This window comes from Aulostomus chinensis, chromosome 6 (genome assembly GCF_037954235.1).
Source record: "Aulostomus chinensis isolate RoL2024-O1b breed Wild chromosome 6, RoL_Achi_v1.0, whole genome shotgun sequence".
Lineage (NCBI taxonomy): Eukaryota > Metazoa > Chordata > Actinopteri > Syngnathiformes > Aulostomidae > Aulostomus > Aulostomus chinensis.
The window spans coordinates 5,556,143-5,573,363 of NC_141325.1; the positions used below are offsets into that span (position 1 = coordinate 5,556,143).

General features: G+C 43.6%; 5 protein-coding genes across 6 annotated transcripts in view; 3 read left to right on the forward strand and 2 right to left on the reverse strand.

Moving 5' to 3' along the window:
* The window catches only part of LOC147259791 (single-stranded DNA-binding protein 2), a 59,636-nt gene extending 57,089 nt beyond the window's left edge, over positions 1-2,547 (forward strand). Inside the window, exon 17 of the mRNA XM_086205977.1 lies at positions 15-2,547. Within this exon, the coding sequence (XP_086062103.1) occupies positions 15-44 (30 nt within the window). The 3' untranslated portion in view covers positions 45-2,547. The remainder of the gene's footprint in view (positions 1-14) is intronic.
* Positions 2,548-6,175: 3,628 nt separating this feature from the next.
* Positions 6,176-8,243, forward strand: LOC147259792 (saxitoxin and tetrodotoxin-binding protein 1-like). Its single transcript, XM_086205980.1, has 6 exons — positions 6,176-6,364; positions 6,972-7,114; positions 7,217-7,281; positions 7,399-7,527; positions 7,631-7,726; positions 7,805-8,243. The coding sequence occupies exons 1-6, from the start codon at positions 6,254-6,256 to the stop codon at positions 7,891-7,893; spliced, it is 633 nt and encodes a 210-aa protein (XP_086062106.1). The 5' UTR covers positions 6,176-6,253; the 3' UTR covers positions 7,894-8,243.
* Positions 8,244-9,656: 1,413 nt separating this feature from the next.
* LOC147259793 (uncharacterized) lies at positions 9,657-11,750 on the forward strand. The gene is made up of 6 exons (XM_086205981.1): positions 9,657-9,858; positions 9,957-10,102; positions 10,180-10,241; positions 10,344-10,454; positions 10,543-10,644; positions 10,907-11,750. The coding sequence occupies exons 1-6, from the start codon at positions 9,751-9,753 to the stop codon at positions 10,945-10,947; spliced, it is 570 nt and encodes a 189-aa protein (XP_086062107.1). The 5' UTR covers positions 9,657-9,750; the 3' UTR covers positions 10,948-11,750.
* Positions 11,302-14,392, reverse strand: f2r (coagulation factor II (thrombin) receptor). 2 transcript variants are annotated; one of them, XM_086205978.1, is made up of 2 exons: positions 14,262-14,392; positions 11,302-13,177 (listed from the first exon to the last, which is right to left on the reverse strand). In XM_086205978.1, exons 1-2 carry the CDS (start codon positions 14,329-14,331, stop codon positions 11,949-11,951), a joined length of 1,299 nt encoding a protein of 432 aa, XP_086062104.1. In that variant the 5' UTR covers positions 14,332-14,392; the 3' UTR covers positions 11,302-11,948. The 2 variants fall into 2 exon arrangements, with proteins under 2 accessions (XP_086062104.1, XP_086062105.1); XM_086205979.1 differs by lacking the exon at positions 14,262-14,392 and adding an exon at positions 13,319-13,595.
* A 360-nt stretch (positions 14,393-14,752) lies between these two features.
* The window catches only part of iqgap2 (IQ motif containing GTPase activating protein 2), a 31,400-nt gene continuing 28,931 nt past the window's right edge, over positions 14,753-17,221 (reverse strand). The window contains exons 33-38 of the mRNA XM_086205982.1: positions 16,907-16,994; positions 16,599-16,811; positions 16,324-16,484; positions 16,060-16,203; positions 15,742-15,850; positions 14,753-15,403 (exon numbers count right to left, since the gene is read on the reverse strand). Of these exons, the coding sequence (XP_086062108.1) occupies positions 15,290-15,403; positions 15,742-15,850; positions 16,060-16,203; positions 16,324-16,484; positions 16,599-16,811; positions 16,907-16,994 (829 nt within the window). The 3' untranslated portion in view covers positions 14,753-15,289. The remainder of the gene's footprint in view (positions 15,404-15,741; positions 15,851-16,059; positions 16,204-16,323; positions 16,485-16,598; positions 16,812-16,906; positions 16,995-17,221) is intronic.

Sequence of the window (17,221 nt, forward strand, 5' to 3'; positions counted from 1 at the left end):
ATCTGTCTTTGCAGTATTCTCCAAACATGACGATGAGCGTGTGAAATCTCTGGAGGCGGGTCCATCATTCACTCTGAATGCTGAGTTGGTAAAAAGCGGAGTAGGATCTGATGTCATGTTGACCAGGGACTCTTTCTCCACCCGCCCAGTCAGGACAGCGGCGCTGGGCTTCGTCCTTCTTCTACCCCACCCACCCGACCCTTCCCCTCCATGGTTTCTGTCCACGTATCTTCTTACTTCTCCCATTTTACGTGATGACTCTTCGACTTTCATCAGTTCTTTCCCCGCAATCATGAGACTGTACAAAGGAACCACATTCTGACCACCTGGAGGAGAATTCTGTATATTTGCATACTGCAGGGCAGATGTACGGACGTCAGAGAGCGAAGTGCAAACGGCGACGGTCAAATTAAAGAGAGCGTTGATTTTGCATTAAATTTACAAAACCTGCACATCACTTATCATGGAACAACTGACCGACATCACGATGAATCACAGAGATAATAGCTTTAATAACAATAATGATAATAATAATGATAATTACAATAATGATTCAGATTTGTATACCTGACATAAGCCGGACAGCACCTCCACATATGCAGGCGCTGTTTTGATTTAAAAAAAAACACACATATATATATATATATATATATATATATGTTTGTGTGTGTGTGTGTGTGTGTGTGTATATATATGTTTTTTTTCCATATCATGAGTGGACAGAAAGAGGCGGTCTGATCCACACTGGATACCTGTGCTGAAGGGACGTGAAAGCAAGACACGAGAAGGCAAATAAGAACAAAAGTTGCTTTTACAAATGAATAAAACTGGTGCACAGAATCCTGCTCCCTCCTGTAAATGCAACAAGAGTGCATCTGCGTTCAGGAGTTGGAGGAATTTCACTGCAGAGCAAACGTGTGATTTTCCAGCAGTTTTGATACATGCAACAGAATATATAATCTTCTCCTCCTCTGTTTTTGTAGAACAGTCTCGCGCGTCTCTCGACTCTCACATGAAGACGTGAATGCCTGAGTGGGAAGAGCCCAACTTGCCTTTCTGAGCTTCTCCAGCAGGCGGGATACAAAAACATGCTCTACTGCCTTTTTAGGTGCACATTGCGTTGAAATTCCACCTAACGTGTTAGTACATCTGCCCCTGTGTGTTTGTAGCAGCTCACAGTCTCCTGTCACTGAAAGACGTTTCTGCCTTTTGCATCATATCAGAGAGCTCGTGCCCCAAACCAAAAGGCCAGTACCCTGTTTATATGAATATTCTCAAGACACCTTTGATTGATGATCAAACTCAATACTACTGTTTTGTTCTTTTCTGAACGCGTCTGTCACTAAAGAGAAACGGGGACACGTTACAATCATGTGACGTTGAACTTGATTGCAGGTATTTGTGGTTGACTCAAGCTCAAGACCACCAAGGACACTGTGTTTTTCTGCTTGTGTTGATGCGTCCAGGAATCGGCTGTCCTCTCATCCTTTGATTTGCATCTCCGGGTTCGGCTACAGATGCTGAAACGTAAACGACTTTCAGCCTGCATCACCTTTATTCGAGGTGCGGCTCACAATCGTCTGGTGATAATTTGCCAAAAGTCCTCAGCCCAGTCATTCCTTTTGAATTTGAATGTTAAATGGACATTTAGTGGGAAAAGGAGACTATCACAGATTAAGTATTTGCCCGGTTTTTTTTTTCCCACAAGGAAGAGATGCATTGCGCTGGTGTGTTGTAATTCAGCTGTAGAGGTGAATTTTAACTGAGCAAACAGGACAAAGTTTAAGAGAGATGAAGGCAAATATGACTCATTTCCTCTTTTCTGACAAGGTAGGACATTGAACCCAAAGCCATATGATTTGTTGCTTTTGTTAGCCAACGTCTCTCTCTGGTGACTTTGTGTCACAGTGCTGAACTACGAGTGCACATCTTGACGTAGAGTTCAGATGTAACATATTTAAAGAAGAGAGAGCAGGGGAGGTCAACTGGAAGATCCGACCCTCTGAAGTCACCTTTGCCCCTCATCCTTCTGTCATCCGGATAAACTGTGATATCAGTGTGACGTGGAAGGTTCATTGGTACAGAAATCTAAAAATGAGCTTGTTTTTAATCAACTTTTTTCACTGCCCAAGTTGTATAATCATCATGTACAAAAAGGTTGACGTGCCTGCATTCTCCCTTCCCTACTGCGAAGTGTACAGCTCACAAATGTAGCTCCCCTGTCTTGTATGTGTATTTGATATTATTATTATTATTATTAATATTATTAATATTATTATTTAAAGAAAATTCTGGAGAGGATCATTGCAAAAGGGAGGGATGGACTGATGATGCGCCATGACATTTTATTTTTGAGTTTGAAGCCATAAGTGGGAGTAGAAGAAGATGCGTTTGTAAATTGGATCATGTTTTGTGGCAGTTTGTGGGACTCCATTTGTGATGCGTTCATTTTCTCTTTTTTTAATTCTTGTATTATGTTTTTGTAAATATACAGAGAAGTATTTCATGGGTTTTGAATATGCTGATATAAAGCTTCTCTTCCCGTAATCCAAGAGTCCACTCTGTCATTTGTGAGGAAGGTGTGTATGCGCAGGAGTGTGTTGAGAGACAAAGAGTCACAGCAGAAAACCAGCGGGTGAAAGCATCAGAGAAGGCTGCTGGTTTTACCAAGAAAGAGGATCGATCTGAGTTTGGAAACAGAAACATCCCGTTCAGCCACCAGCTGATAAATGTGAGTGGGGAGCCTCTTCCTCCTAAAATGCCTGAAACAAGGTCCTTGTCACGGTATTTCACCCAAACCGCGTATAAAAACAAAATATCACACTTAAGGTTTGGCGCCACTGTGAATGAGCGGGGTCACGTTGGATCAGATGAAAGCACCAGCTGGTCACAGTTGGCGCTACCGTAAATGAGAGACAAGCCAGAAGTGTTACTGTTTGTTCTTAGCTAATATCAAAGTGTTAGTGGATTAGTGAGCGCGCCGCTGGATGTGGGAGATGAAGAGTTTGTAAATGGATGTTTTTGGACAGTTTTGCTTTTCTCTACAGTTGTTAGCTGTGAATCACCTGTAGCTAGAAGCTACGCTTACACGGCCAGCCGTTTTTTGCGTTGTGGAGTTGCACAGAAGTGGTGGTACAACGCTCAGGACACACATTGTTATGTGTGGCTTTAACTGCCAGCTGGAGCTGCCTGGCGGCTCTCAGAAGGAGTCAAATCCTTTCATCATGAACGTGAGGACATCATTGTTTCCATGTGAGGAAATGGTGACTGCCTTGACACAATTTACAGTAAAGGATGAGAGTAAATTATCAGAGCATTGTTACACCTGAAGTTACAGTCATAAGAAACACCTTTTCACAGGCCCAATTATTAAAAGAAACGACTGAAGGAACTTTGAAGTCAGCGCAGAGATTCTTATTAATGCTCTCAACAAGGTGAGAACGCACATCATATCTCTGATTTTGCACATTGCAGGGAACATCTCTCCCCCTCTCTGGCATCAAAGTGAGAGAGAGAGAGAGAAAGATGACAATCACTCGCAGAGGGAATAATTCATTCTGCCAAACAGAGGAGACGGTAGGAGGGAATCTGAGCGAGACTCCAGCAGGGTGGGACAGAAGACCACGCAATTTCTCCTGCATCATATTAGGATTTATCTCTGACCCACAAACATGTATCCTAGTCCTCCACACAACATTACCTGTACCTTTATTGCATCTAGGCTTTGACCTGTGCACTTAAGCTTTTGTAACTTTTATGATGTAATCCCACCATCTCCTTGAAGCCTTTCATCAGAGGTGTAGAGGAACGACACCAACCGTCTTTAACCACCCCCTCCTACTTGCACTGTCCCCGACCTCCACGCATGGAAAGGAAGGAGACCACCAGATAACGAATATGTTTTCACCTTGACGTCACATCTCCTCTGACACCTGCAGACACACTCCTGTATCACAGGTGTCTCAGTGGAGACACAGAGAGGATACCTCACTCCCCCTGCAGGTGGTTTGATGTGATACACCGAATTTCTGCCTCTTAACATCTGAAAATAACTTTCAACAACCAAGTGCAAGTACAGTAACTGTGTTCACATGTGTTGACATGACGGTCGAGTCATAGTTTATTTGTATGCTAGTGTTTTTGCATTAATCCATATTTGGTGTTGTTTCTTGGTGTTCGTATTTTACTTTTGATGCCAAAGAAGTTATTTACAGGGAACCGTTTGAGCATAATTTGTGAAATGAAGTGAAAATGGTTGAGAGCATTTGTGGCAACTCTGTGTGTGTGTGTGTGTGTGTGTGTGTGTGTGTGTGTGTGTGTGTGTGTGTGTGTGTGTCTGTGTGTCTGTGTGTGTGTCTGTGTGTGTGTCTGTGTGTGTGTTTGTGTCTTAGAGGAGTCCAAAACCTTCCTCCCTGCCTCATCCTCCACACCACTGGAGTTTCCCTGTTGTCAGGGGCCCCTGGCCGGATGCACAGCAGCAGTTTGTTCGTGAGAAACTTGAGCTTCAGAGCACACCTCTTTGAATTTGTAAAATTTCCATGAAATCAGAAAAGGATGGTGGATCTCTAACTTTTTTTTAATCCCAGAGGAGAGGTACATTTACATTCCTAACAACCAGCTTTCCTAAGAGACTCTGTTCCCCATGAAACACAGAAACATTCTCTGCAGAGTGAAAGTTAAATAACATCTCTTCCAGGCTTGATTTGGCCTGAGAATCTCTAAAATGCATCAAAAACAGGAATCTTTTAGTTACAATTACCTTGATTTTAGTCCAATTTCAGGCCAAAGGATATAACTTGTTCCTACAATTTAATTATTTTGAGGCCATGAAATATAACATGTTCAAAAATATAAAATAACTAGACAAGTCATTACATGTGGCCTCAAAATGGTTCTTTCTTTCTTTTCATACCCACAATAAATGTTTCCTCCCTTAAGGGCCACTCCAGGCCTCCGTACATAAACCCTCAATCCAGCGAACATCATTAAGGACTTCTTTCTGTGGGATGACGTGATGCTGGTGATTATTTATTGCCTCCTCAGCAGTAAAAGCAGAAAACGTCAAAAACAAACCCACATTCTCAGGGAATCGCGGGACACTCTGCAGCTCTAAGTTTGCTGTGACAGAGCTGTAACCCTAAATATGCCTCCCTGGGATGTAATCGCTGATTTATTAACCAATATTGACAAATGTCCCAAAGCAAACAAATACTAAAAGGTATTCTGATTGCGGTTCTGTCCTCACCTCAGACTCTGACCTGGTCCACACATCCCACAATATCTGTCCATGTAGACGTCAGCGGTTGAACAGCATGTTTGATGAATGTTGAAGGTTCTGTTTGGTCCTGTTTTTTCTTATCCCTCAATAGTGAACTGTTACTAACATGTTATTAACATGAACACAACATTCCTCCTATCAATATGAATCCTCAGGTCTCTGAAATGTTCCTTTAAAGCTCAAAAACTGTTTCTTCAAGATGAAGTCATTTGGTAAAATGGTGCTTTTATTTTGCGCCAGAGAGGAAAAGCAGGTTGCTCACTTGTTGAAAGGTTATTCACAGAAAGCTGGAACCCCTCGGTCCAGCATCCTACTCCGCGGAGTTCTTGTTCATACGATTGGCTCCTCTTAATGGATTCTGGGCACATACGTAACAATGAAAGACTACAGGAACTGTAATATGAGCACTGCTGCTCATGTTTCTACAAATTCTGTGTCTTGGATTGGAAATAAAGGTGGTTTATGGGAGGAAATGTTTGTAGCCATCACCTCTGCTGAAAAGAGTGAGGCCAGTGGGGGAGATATTTCTCTGAATGTGTGTGTGTGTGTGTGTGTGTGTGTGTGTGTGTGTGTGTGTGTGTGTGTGTGTGTGTGTGTGTGTGTCTTTTCTCTGCCTTTGTGTGTGTGACTGCAGGGGAATGTTCACATATTGAAAGAAGCAGGGGTCCCTTAATTCAGACTCTGCCAGCTGGCTGTTATGTAACAGGATAAACAGGACACAAAAGCTCCTGCTGACTAGATGTGACAAGTGAACTGGTCTGTCCCTTTGGTGCGTGTGTGTGTGTGTGTGTGTGTGTGTGTGTGTGTGTGTGTGTGTGTGTGTGTGTGTGTGTGTGTGTGTGTGTGTGTGTGTGTGTGTGTGTGTGTGTGTGTGGCCCAGCCCACTGTTACACAACCCTTGCATCTTTGAGGAGGGTCTCGCTGGCAGGATCCCTGACATTAGTGTCGCTCTGTGGCTGCCTGCTGTCTCGAGTCATGGCTGCACAGCTGGTTGTAGCTCTGCTGGCTTTCGCCTCCCTGGGTGCTGCATCTGAACCGGACTGTAAAGAGCTGGTGAAGCCTCTGGTGCTGGACAGCCACAGCCCCGTGAGTATGAGCGTGGAGTTTTGATTGTGACGTGGATCTGATGTGCACTGCTGTGTGTTAGCATACCTGAGGTGTTAAGAGTTTCTGTAGATGTGTAGGAATGTACTTAAAAAGCAACCTTGCCATTTTTTTAATTAACTACTTTCCTGTGTGTCTCTGCTAAACCTCAAACATGCACCACTTCTCCCACATTTGAATGTCATTTTTAATTTCATCTTGCTGTGCACAATGTAACTCCTGATTGAAAATGATCTCAGCAATTTGAAGTAACTTAAATCATTTTGAATCGGACAACAATTTCCACCATCGCAAATGATGAAAATAAAATACAGTCATTCCTTTTCCTGGCAGAAAACTGAGATGCTGAAACCTCATACAAATCCTTTCTCAAACGGACAATTTTAAGAACAAAGTTAAATGGTCTTTAAATAGGTCATAAAACATGTATAACTGGACGTCTTTGCATAATTTCTGAATATGATCACACACAAGCCCACGTGAAACAGTCATGTGTGCGTGTGTGTGCGTGTGTGCGTGTGTGTGTGTGTGTGTGTGTGTGTGTGTGTGTGTGTGTGTGTGTGTGTGTGTGCGTGTTTGTGTTTGTCAGATCTATGGCAAGTGGGTACTCCACGTGGCATCGTGGGACCAGCCGGACCTGAAGGCTGACCTGGTGCAGGTGAACAGCTCGTGGCTGGAACTAGCAGCTACTTCAGACAGCGGACTCATCTCCCTCTACTGGGCTGACCGGCTGTACGGACGCTGCCATCTGCAAACACGATGCATCATCTAGTTGTTGCCATGTCCTGTTTTGAAGAATTCATGCTGATTGTACCTTTTTTGATCACATGACAGGAAGGATAAATGTCTTCAGGGTCTTACCAATGCCAGCATCTCAGGAATGACCAGTCACACCACTTGTATGTGTCTCAAAGTATTTGCAGTATTTTTCATTTCATTCTTTGACTCAGATGTTAGAAAAAAAAAAGTCACGTCTGGCACGCTTTTCATGTCTTTGCTTTGCTGATGTGTCACAGTTAATATCAATGGTCACACTTCATATCATGACGGGAAATATTACGAGACCTGCGCCGACTGCCTCCTGTCAGAAGATACCACCCTTCTCCCTGATGGCAAATCAAAGGGACGGTACATTTTCCTCTTTAGTAAGTTTGAATTTCTCTCCTCAGAGCTCATTGGAGAAGTTTGAGGCTCTACAGCGACATTTGTCTCCGTCTTTGTCACTGTCTCCTTTGCCTCTTTTCAAAGCACGAACTGGACAACTGGAAGCATCTGAGTTGGAGACCTTCAAGAAGCAGGCAGAGTGTCTGAAATTCCCTCCAGAGTACTACTTTGGAGGCACAGGTCACTTTCCCTCTGCGCTTTCTTGAACAGAACTACTTTATTTAAAGCACAGCATGAACATTTATGATTTTATTTCAGATCTGTGCCCAGACGACAGGGAATCTGCTGCAGCCACTGCTGAGAATGCCGAGGGCGATGAGATTGACACTCAGCCTCCCGCAGAATGAAGCAAACCCCACACGGACGTTAGCCCTCAGACAAATCCTGTTCGATAACACATATTAAATGTAGAAATATAATCTTCATGTTATAATACATCATAGATTAACCTTTCCTTTGTTGTTGTCCAGTCAGGATCGAGGTTTGGTGTTCGATCTTATGTGTCTTGGTGGTACTCAGTTGAAATGTGTGGTCTTATTGCTGTCTGGGATGTAGCATCTGAAGAACTTGTGCCTTATTTGGCACATTAATGGTTCATTTTCTGTAAATTGACATATTTTTGTTAAAAAAAAAAGTAGCTTTGTGTTTCCCCTGGTTGTATAAGGTAAATTAAACAGTTTCAGTGTCCTGCCGTGCAGTCCTCTTGGGATTTTTTTCTCTACTATTATAATTTATTTGGACCGTTTACACAAAAAGCATTTCGGATCAACAGTTAGATTTGTAAATGCTAAAATCTTTCCAGGAGATTTAGTGTTGTATGGAGAAAAAAAAAATGCTGCACAGGTTTCTGATGTTGACAGAGCACCAGCACTCAGCCGGAGGACAGAAGGCCAGATAGGTGAAGGTTTATCAGCAGGAAATAACACAAAAGAGACATTGCGAAGAGGCCAAAAAGAACCTCAGTCTGTCCTGTGCAATGAATTTACATACAAATACGTTGTTATCAGAGGTGGTTGCTGAAGAACACCGATGATAAAACTCAGGAAATGATTGAGGAGAGAAAAAAAACAGTAAACCCATCATTGGTCTGTTTGCCATTGAAATTTGCTGGAGGAAGTCTCGACGTCTGAGGAGTTATTTGATGAGGCTGGGCCCAGGGAGCAGGATTCACAGTGCATCTGACACAGTCCACATACGAAGCCACTTCTATCTGCTTTCTTATTATGAAGGTGGAGCAGTGGTGACCTTCCTCATCGAACTATCAACAGATGTTTTGGGGAAGCACAGCGTTGCGGCTCAACTGACCCGGACCGTTGACCTTTGGTTTGGCTCAGGAATGTTCTGGCCATCCTGGACATATGGGTACATTTTTGAGTGACTGAGTATGAATTCACCTTGACGTCAATCAAGAAGGAGTGCAGCTCTTCACTGTTCTTCCTTGAGTCTGATGAGAAGAGCCGACGGAAGAGAAGCAGAGAGAAGCTAAGAGCAACACTGAAGAATTCATCAAAGAGCTGCTACAAGATGGAGGGAAGCTCCGGAGCAGCTTTCAGACTCACAAGACCACCTCCACAGAAGTTGCTCTACCTACCAAGGACCAGGCAAAGGTCCCCTCCTGTCCACCAAGATATGAGGGGACTGCAGTGGAAGCTGTGGCCTGTCATAAAGTCTAAGATCTCCACACAGTACTGCATCATTGATAGTATGCACCATCTTCTCCTGGTATTCCCAGAAACTTCAACAAAGCCTGTTGCCGGGTAACTTTACTGTTAGGGGGGGAGATGTCACACTGTTGTTACCACACTGAGTCCACTTAGTAGCCACAGGGAAGTAAATGTCATTATACAGAAGAAAAGCAGCTTCAGCTCTTTTTTTCTAAACCTCCACACAGTCCAACACAAGTTGTGGCACTTTGCCTGAGTTCATTTGGGGTCAGCTGCACCGGCTCCAGAGGACTGAGCCGCTCATTCAGAGCTCGGTAAAAGCATGACTCTGCATGCTCATTAAAAAGCTTCACTGGTGCATTCGAGTATGGTGAAACCTCCTCCTCCTCCTCCTCCTCCTCCTTCATGTTAGCACTTACAAAACAACCTCTTTTTGGGGGGGGGGGGGTTGAAGGGAAATGTATCAGTGTTAGAGGTTTTCTTTAACAGCTTCAGCAACAAACTCTGCAGTGCTGCTGATCTTGTCCTCACTGAGCGACGATGGCTCTGCCTGTCGTGTTTCTGTTGGCTCTCACCTCCCTCGCTGATGCATCTGCGCCCGACTGTAAGGAGCTGGTCACTCCTTTTATGCCAGAGGATCCCAAACAGGTAAGATGTGCTGCTGATCCCTAATCGGTCTCATTCAGCAGTAAGTAATTTTAACCATTTTAACTTGAGTTGTGTAAATCTGGACTTGTTGCACGCAGGTGTTTGGTAAATGGGTTTATGTGATGGGAGCTGGTGAACCCAAGCCCTACCACAAGGCACTGGAGTCTCTGAAGAGCTCCTGGATCGACTTGTCTCCCACCTCCGACAGTCAGATTGTGACATTACGTTGGGGGGATCACTGCTTGTAAGCCAGGTGAAATCTTACATGCAATTTCACTTGTGAAAGTAAAATATATCATGCAAATATGTGTCGTTTCACAGTGATCGCTGTATTTTGGGTGAAGTAAATGCAACAGTCATAGGACTTGCAACCACGTTTCGCAGTAAGTTCCTCAGACGACAGACCTGATCTTTTGACTAACCTGGAGTGACTGAGACGTCAGACTAAATGATGAATAATGCCCAGCCACTCTGCCTTCTCAAAGAAAACCTCTCAGATCATAAAGGACATATTCTACAGACGTGCCCCGACTGTCTTCTCTGGACAGACACCTTTCGAAACGGGGACATCACTGGCAGATACATCCTGCAGTTCAGTAAGCCCAAGTTTTAAAATCCGTTTTTTGCACAATCAGAATTCTTAACATGCAAACCGATTTATATTTTTCCTTCTCTCTCTCACAGCAAGAACCGGAAAAATAGATCCCAAAGATGTTGAAATATTCAAGAAACAAGTCGGTTGCCTGAACTTCCCAGAGAACTTCCACACTTACGACGGCCAAACAGGTCAGCAGCTCACTCGTCGCGCTCTTTGCTTCTAAACATGGAAGCTGGCAACTGGACACAAGTGACCACGAGGTGGAACTTGTCTGTACGCCACATCTGGTGCAGTATAGATGGTTTATGTCCTGTAAGAGGAAAATGTGAGCGCTGGCAGGGAGGAAATGCGGAGTAAACATTATATAAGAGACTCTGAGAACGTGAACGTCATCCGTCATGTTCATTTAAACTCTTTATCTTTATGTTCTGCTGTTTTCCTGTGTTGCAGAACTGTGTCAAGATGACAAGCCAAGTCAGCAAGAGGACTGAAGATGCAGAGGAGTACATGTAGCTGCTTCTCTATTAATCTGGGATATTTACACAAACATTTTTTTAAGACAATTAATGATACAGCCTACTTTAAAAACTAATTTGTACCTTTATATTAGAGACCCTGTTACTTCGAGAAAACCAGTGTAACCAGACCACATGTAATCATTTCAAGATTAAAGATTTACGGCCATAAACTGTTTGATTCCAGTGAGCAACTGAAATATATGAGAGTAACATTTCCAGCAGTTTCAGCTGTGAAAACAATCCAACAGGAGGGATGCTGTCAGCTGCTATAGGTCACCTCTTAAAAATGTATGAGTATCAGTCTTCACTCATCAATGATGAGGAAACATTAAGGGATGCACCATACTGGATTACCCCCCCAACTGATTTGGCCAGTAGTTTTAATTTACTGATGTTTTTACATTTTGTATCCTGTAGACTGAAAAACACATGTAAACATTGTGAATACAGGACTGAACCACTGAAAACGATTTTCTTTATTTCAAAAAGATCTGTAAAAGCCCATCAAGTATATATTTACCATATGGTTGGTTTCATCGTCACCAAAAAAAAAAAAAAGAAGATGAGCAAAGAAGAGACAAACGGAGCCGATATCGGCTATTAGATCGATACCAAATCAATATTATCCTGCAAACCAAGAAGAACGACGACAGGTAAACTACTTCTCATTTTTAAAAAAATTCATATTTACATGGGTTTTCAGAGTATATACACAATAAATATCAGCATGAAGAAATCCAGTATTGCATGTCCCTATCAAACGTACTCACTGCTACAGAGGTGGAGGGATCAATGATCACAAACAGAACAGCAATGCTGTCGCTAATGTATATGTGAAGCTGATTTACTGTGAATAATACTAATAATGATAAATCACCAACAGTTTATTTGGTGTGTGGAATGATGTCATCTAAGCCATTTCTACCGTCATGATGCATATAGATTATTGACTAGGATTGATCATGAGTCCCCGGTCACCCAGGCGTGTGTATTCGCGGCACCAGCCTGCTGTACTCGCTCTTAACATCCTCCATCTTGTATGACCTGCTGCTGGCGCTCCGCCCGCTCGCTCGTGTACACTGTGTGCCTGAGCTGCTCTCCCTTCGAGCTAGACGCCTACACCTGAGCAGCAACGCCACCTGTTTCTGGCACTGCGAGGAGCCAAAGTAGTAGAGGACGGGGTCCAGACAGCAGCTGAGGCTCCCCACACACATGGAGAGCAGGTAGGCCTGGTAGGAGCTGTCGCTGGAGCTGTGGGACAGTTGGACATAGTGAACCATCAGGATGACGTTAGTCGGAGTGAAACACACCACGAACACCACCAGGACAATTACAGCCATCACCACAGCTCGAGTCTTCTTGGACCGGTTCTGTACGTTGGCTGCTGCCAGCGACTGAATGATACGTGTGTAACACACTACGGTGAAGACAAGGGGGATGAAGAAGAAGACTGAGGAGTAGATGGGGAAGAAGTACTGGTAGTAGGCTTGTAGTATTTCTGCATCCTGCACATCATGACAGGTGGTGATGCCCAGGTCTGGTAAATGGGCGGTCTGCCCTGAGAACAGGAGGGGGGATACTCCTCCGAGTGCCAGCAGCCACATGGAAGCGCACACACCCGAGGCCGTCTGGGGGCTACGCCACATCAGTGAGTTCATGGGGTAGACCACAGCCAGGAAACGGTCCACGCTAATACACATCATGAGCAGCACTGAGCAGTACATGTTGCAGTAGAAGGCTGCTGTGACAACCCTGCACATGAAGGAGCCGTAGATCCAGTTGTTGCCATGGTAATGGTAGGCGATCTTGAGGGGGAGCAGCAGGCCAAACAGCAGGTCAGCACAGGCCAGGTTGAGCATGTAGATCACTGCTGGTTTCCTAGGACGGATTTGATGCACAAACATCACCATAGCAACCAGGTTGAGGGGCACACTGATGATGAAGACCAGGGTGTACACAGTCGGAACGAAGCATGTTGCCAGGTGACCCTGCAGGAAATTCTTGGTTTCCTCTGAGACAATATAGTGCTTCTGGGGCTGGCGGGGAGAGCCAGGGGGCCGTCTCACCGGGTCCTGCTGAGACTCTGAGCCAGAACCCTCGTCGTCACTCAGGCTGTCCAACATGGACAGGTCCAGGTAGTCCTCCAGATCATGAGTGCCTATCACAGTGTGAGCAGAAAAGGTCCTCAGGGAGGGTCCTGAGCCTTCAGTGACAGAAACACAGAGCAGAATAAACCAGGTGGCTCATTATAGAAGTTCTAGTCTGACTGTCGTGTAGTTCTTAAAAAAAAAAAAAGATCATTCAAACTTTAAAATTAACACATAGATTGACCGGAAATACAAACCTCAAATTCATGAAGATGGTTTATTAATGTCCACTTTGATTATTGGAGAATGAATATACAAGTGAGCGGAACACTGTGGTTCTTATCTTTCTGGAAAATTTGAAATTAATCCACCAGCAATGTTCTCCCATAAAGACCAGGGGTCAACACGTGTGTCTGCAGCAGTCCATGATGAAGACCCCAGCAGCTTCTTCCTACCCAGCAGTCCAGTTGAAGGGTTAAAGGCCATGCATGATAAAGGTCACAGTGAACGCTCTTCCAACACACAATTTATACAGGTCAACACGGGATTTGCGAAGCATGAATTATGTTCCGTCATGACGGATATTTAATTGTTGTGCTGGATGTGTGAACTACCCAGATAACAGGCACATTTGTGGCCTCGTCTGAGCCACGTTCCGCACTTCTGGCTCGGATGTGGGCCAAAAAGTCATTGTGATCCAAGCACACGAAGTGCAGATTCATTTGGGCTTGACAGGCAAACCCCCCCCCCCCAAAAAAAACCCAATATGAAATGATTTTTTTTAAATCATAACTAGGTATGGATTAGGTCATTATTAGATTAATATTGGGATTAGACCTGAATTTGATATTCCTCCTCTAACAGCCTTTTTTTCTGAATGCTTCTGAGTGTCGAGATGTCACACAAATGTGATGTAAATATAACATGCAGCTGAACTCTTGACGTGGGAGTCATGCGGCACACCCTCGCTCAGATAAAAATCTTATTGTCGCCATCCTTGACCAATTCATGGACGGATTTAATGACTTTTGCAGTGAAAAGAAAAATGACCACCATCCATAATTTCTCGCTCCTGCTGGGTGACGTAAAGCTTTAGATGTGATACACATAAGCACCAGTGAGACTACAGTACATCCATCACCGGTTCATTAACTTCACAACAACAACAAAAAAATTAAATGTAGAGAAAGAGACACTTACCATTTGTGGAGACTGATGCTGAGCTGTGCAGGGAAAACAATACCAGCAGCCATGAAGAACAGAGAATCATTTCCTCAGAATATTCAAGACTAAGAAGAGAGTTGATATTTCTCTATCGGTTTGCCAGCAGAGTCACTCGAGTGTTTGTGCCAGGATCAACCATGTTATTACAGCTCAGTGAGGGAGCTACCCCGCCTCCTGCTCACTACACCGACTCTCCTCCCCAGCAATACAAATATCACATATGTACTTCAGGGAAAGATCTTCAAAAGCACACTGAAAACTGAGGGGGGGGGGGGGGGGGGGAAATAATAAAGTAGGCTTTTCCAGGATGGACAAACATGAAATAATGTGTATTAATACCATTTACATCTGAACAGCCAGTCAAAGCTTCGTCAGCACTGGGACCAATAAAGAAATTGAATAACACACTGGAGGCAGGAAACAAACAAAAAAAAACACAAAAGGACTATAGAAAAGAATATACTGTAGATCAGTTTCAGACATGCTTTTTATTATGCATTTCAAGCTTTATAAATCATGTATACATTGATAATTCACATTAAAAATACATCACTTGTACTTTTTAAAATTTTTATTATTTAAAATAAGACTTTTTTTTTTCTTTTTTTTTTACACTTTAATTAAAAGGCACTGGTAAACTAGGATGGCTGAGAAGTTGCCCATTTCTGACGTAACTGCTTCTTCTTCTGAGATTCCAAGCAACATACAAGTAACCAAACGATAGTGTTTGTTTTACAGACAGGAGAAGAAAAACACCAAAATTTAACACTTAAAAGTACATTTACCTCATCACCAAAAAAAAAAAAAAAAAGAAAGAATTGAATGGTAACATTTGTTTTGGTTTGAGCCATCAAATCATAATCAGATGAGGCAGGAGACTGTCTTGCACCATCCGACTCTGACAAAATGAATTTATTTGAACAAAGTAGGCTGTCAGAGGGCATCTCATTCTCCCATCGCTTTGGTTGCTTCTCATATTATTCTCTTCTTGTGTTGGTACGTTGTCATTTTCCATAGAACTTCTTGTTCAGCAGGAAAATGAGCAGATTCACATTGACTTTAGCTTTGTCAAACATCTTCATGACAGCCACGCCTTCGTACTGCAGCTGGAGGAGGTCCTGCATGCAGAATACACACCGTCAGACAAACACACTCGTCACCTCTGTCGTTAAATTTGAATAATCTGATCTAATCTGACAGGGTCATTTACACGGTAGATTATTCCTGTGGGGAATCGATGATACAATGTGGCTCTGGTTCGCCTTTTCATATTCAACATCTCAAGACATAAATGCATGAATAATTACACAAGTGTATCAACTGCAGTTGACCTGGAAAAGAACTGCTTCCTTGATATTTCCTGATGCTGAGAGCAGCAAATTAACCGTCTGTCCTCAATCTTTAGCGTCGGCTACTGAGCTGCTCTGTTTGGTCTGACGCACGGGGAAATGTTTACCTGGAAATGAAGCTGGACTTTTTCCATCTCAACTCCCATAAACTTGGCTTTCACCTCAAAATCCCCAACTTCCTCCGAGGGTGAAATGTCAAACATGACATTTTTGAACCTGAGTGAGGAAGGACAACAACATAAGAGTTGTGGAAAAGTGACGCCACAGCACACATTTGGGAACAGTAATAAAATGATCCCATTGTTGCTGAAACACACAAAAAAAAGATACGTCCACAGTGCTACCAGAAACTGAGAGGTGTCACCACACTAGGACAGAAAACACTCCAGGGTTGGATTTAACAGAACTGAACACAGACGGCTCACTGGTTTGTCTGAAGTCCTTCGATCTCCAGAATGACTCCTTTCTCATGCAGCCTTGCCGCCGTGTACTTCAAAGACTGTGGCTTCCACTTCTTGCTGCCCTTGTCTTCTCCTTTGCTGTCCAGTTTTATAGATCTGCGTGAATTCCTAGAGACATAAAACAGCGGGTAAAAGGATCGGCCCATCCATCACACCTCACACGTGACAGCAGTAATCATTCTGAGCGTCTTCGTTCTCACTAGTAGACTAAATAAGGTCACAACTCACTTGCGGTTGAGGTTGTCCAGGCAGGTCTTGATGTAGGTGTCATAGTAGTTCATCTGCTCCTGATAGAAGGCCGTTTTGGAATTGAGTGCCGTCAGTGTCTGCTGGAGCTTCACCAGCTCAGCCTTCCTCCTCTGTCGGTAGCGCCTTTGGTAACGAATATCCTGCCAATTACAGGGTTTACTCCATCAGCAGACGTCACAGAATGCTCGCCATCATACGACATATTTGACAAAAAAGGTGGGTCTCTCATTGCAAATGACGAGCTGCTTCTGAACCTTGGATATGTCATTGATGATGTCCTGGTACTTGTTGCTGGTAGTGACCAGGCCGGCCTGCTCCAAGTTACGCAGGTTCCTCTGGATCTTCCTCTTCTTTTGCTCCAGGGGCAGCTGGCTGTCCTCCAGTATCGCAGGGCTGCTCTTAAGACCCTCTGGTGTCTGAGCGTCCTGGACCGCCCGCCGCGCTACGATCTTAGTATGATCTGACTCCTTCAAGACAAAAGTCAAGTTATAAGTCAAACAAAGGGACTCTTTCAAAATGTCTGTTGAGCACTTGGGCAAAGAAACGAGGGAGAAAAGCTCACCTGTTGGCTAGACGCAGGGTTTTCAAGAATCTCCGGCAACGTCTCTCCAGCTTGAATTCGAATCACATCAACTATAAGCTTTTTTGTCCTGTAACACAAATACAATGTTTTTTAGTCTTTCCTTATATATTTCCTTTATGATTATACATAGAATAGATGGATAACCCCAGCAATGAGTGTTTTATGGTCAGTTCTGTACAGTATTTCGAATAATTACTTGTCAGATGATGATGATTAACTTGGCTTGAAAACTGCAACTACCACCAGCTTAGATGCCATATCAACTGACAGAACTCCTACTTTCACATTCTCTTT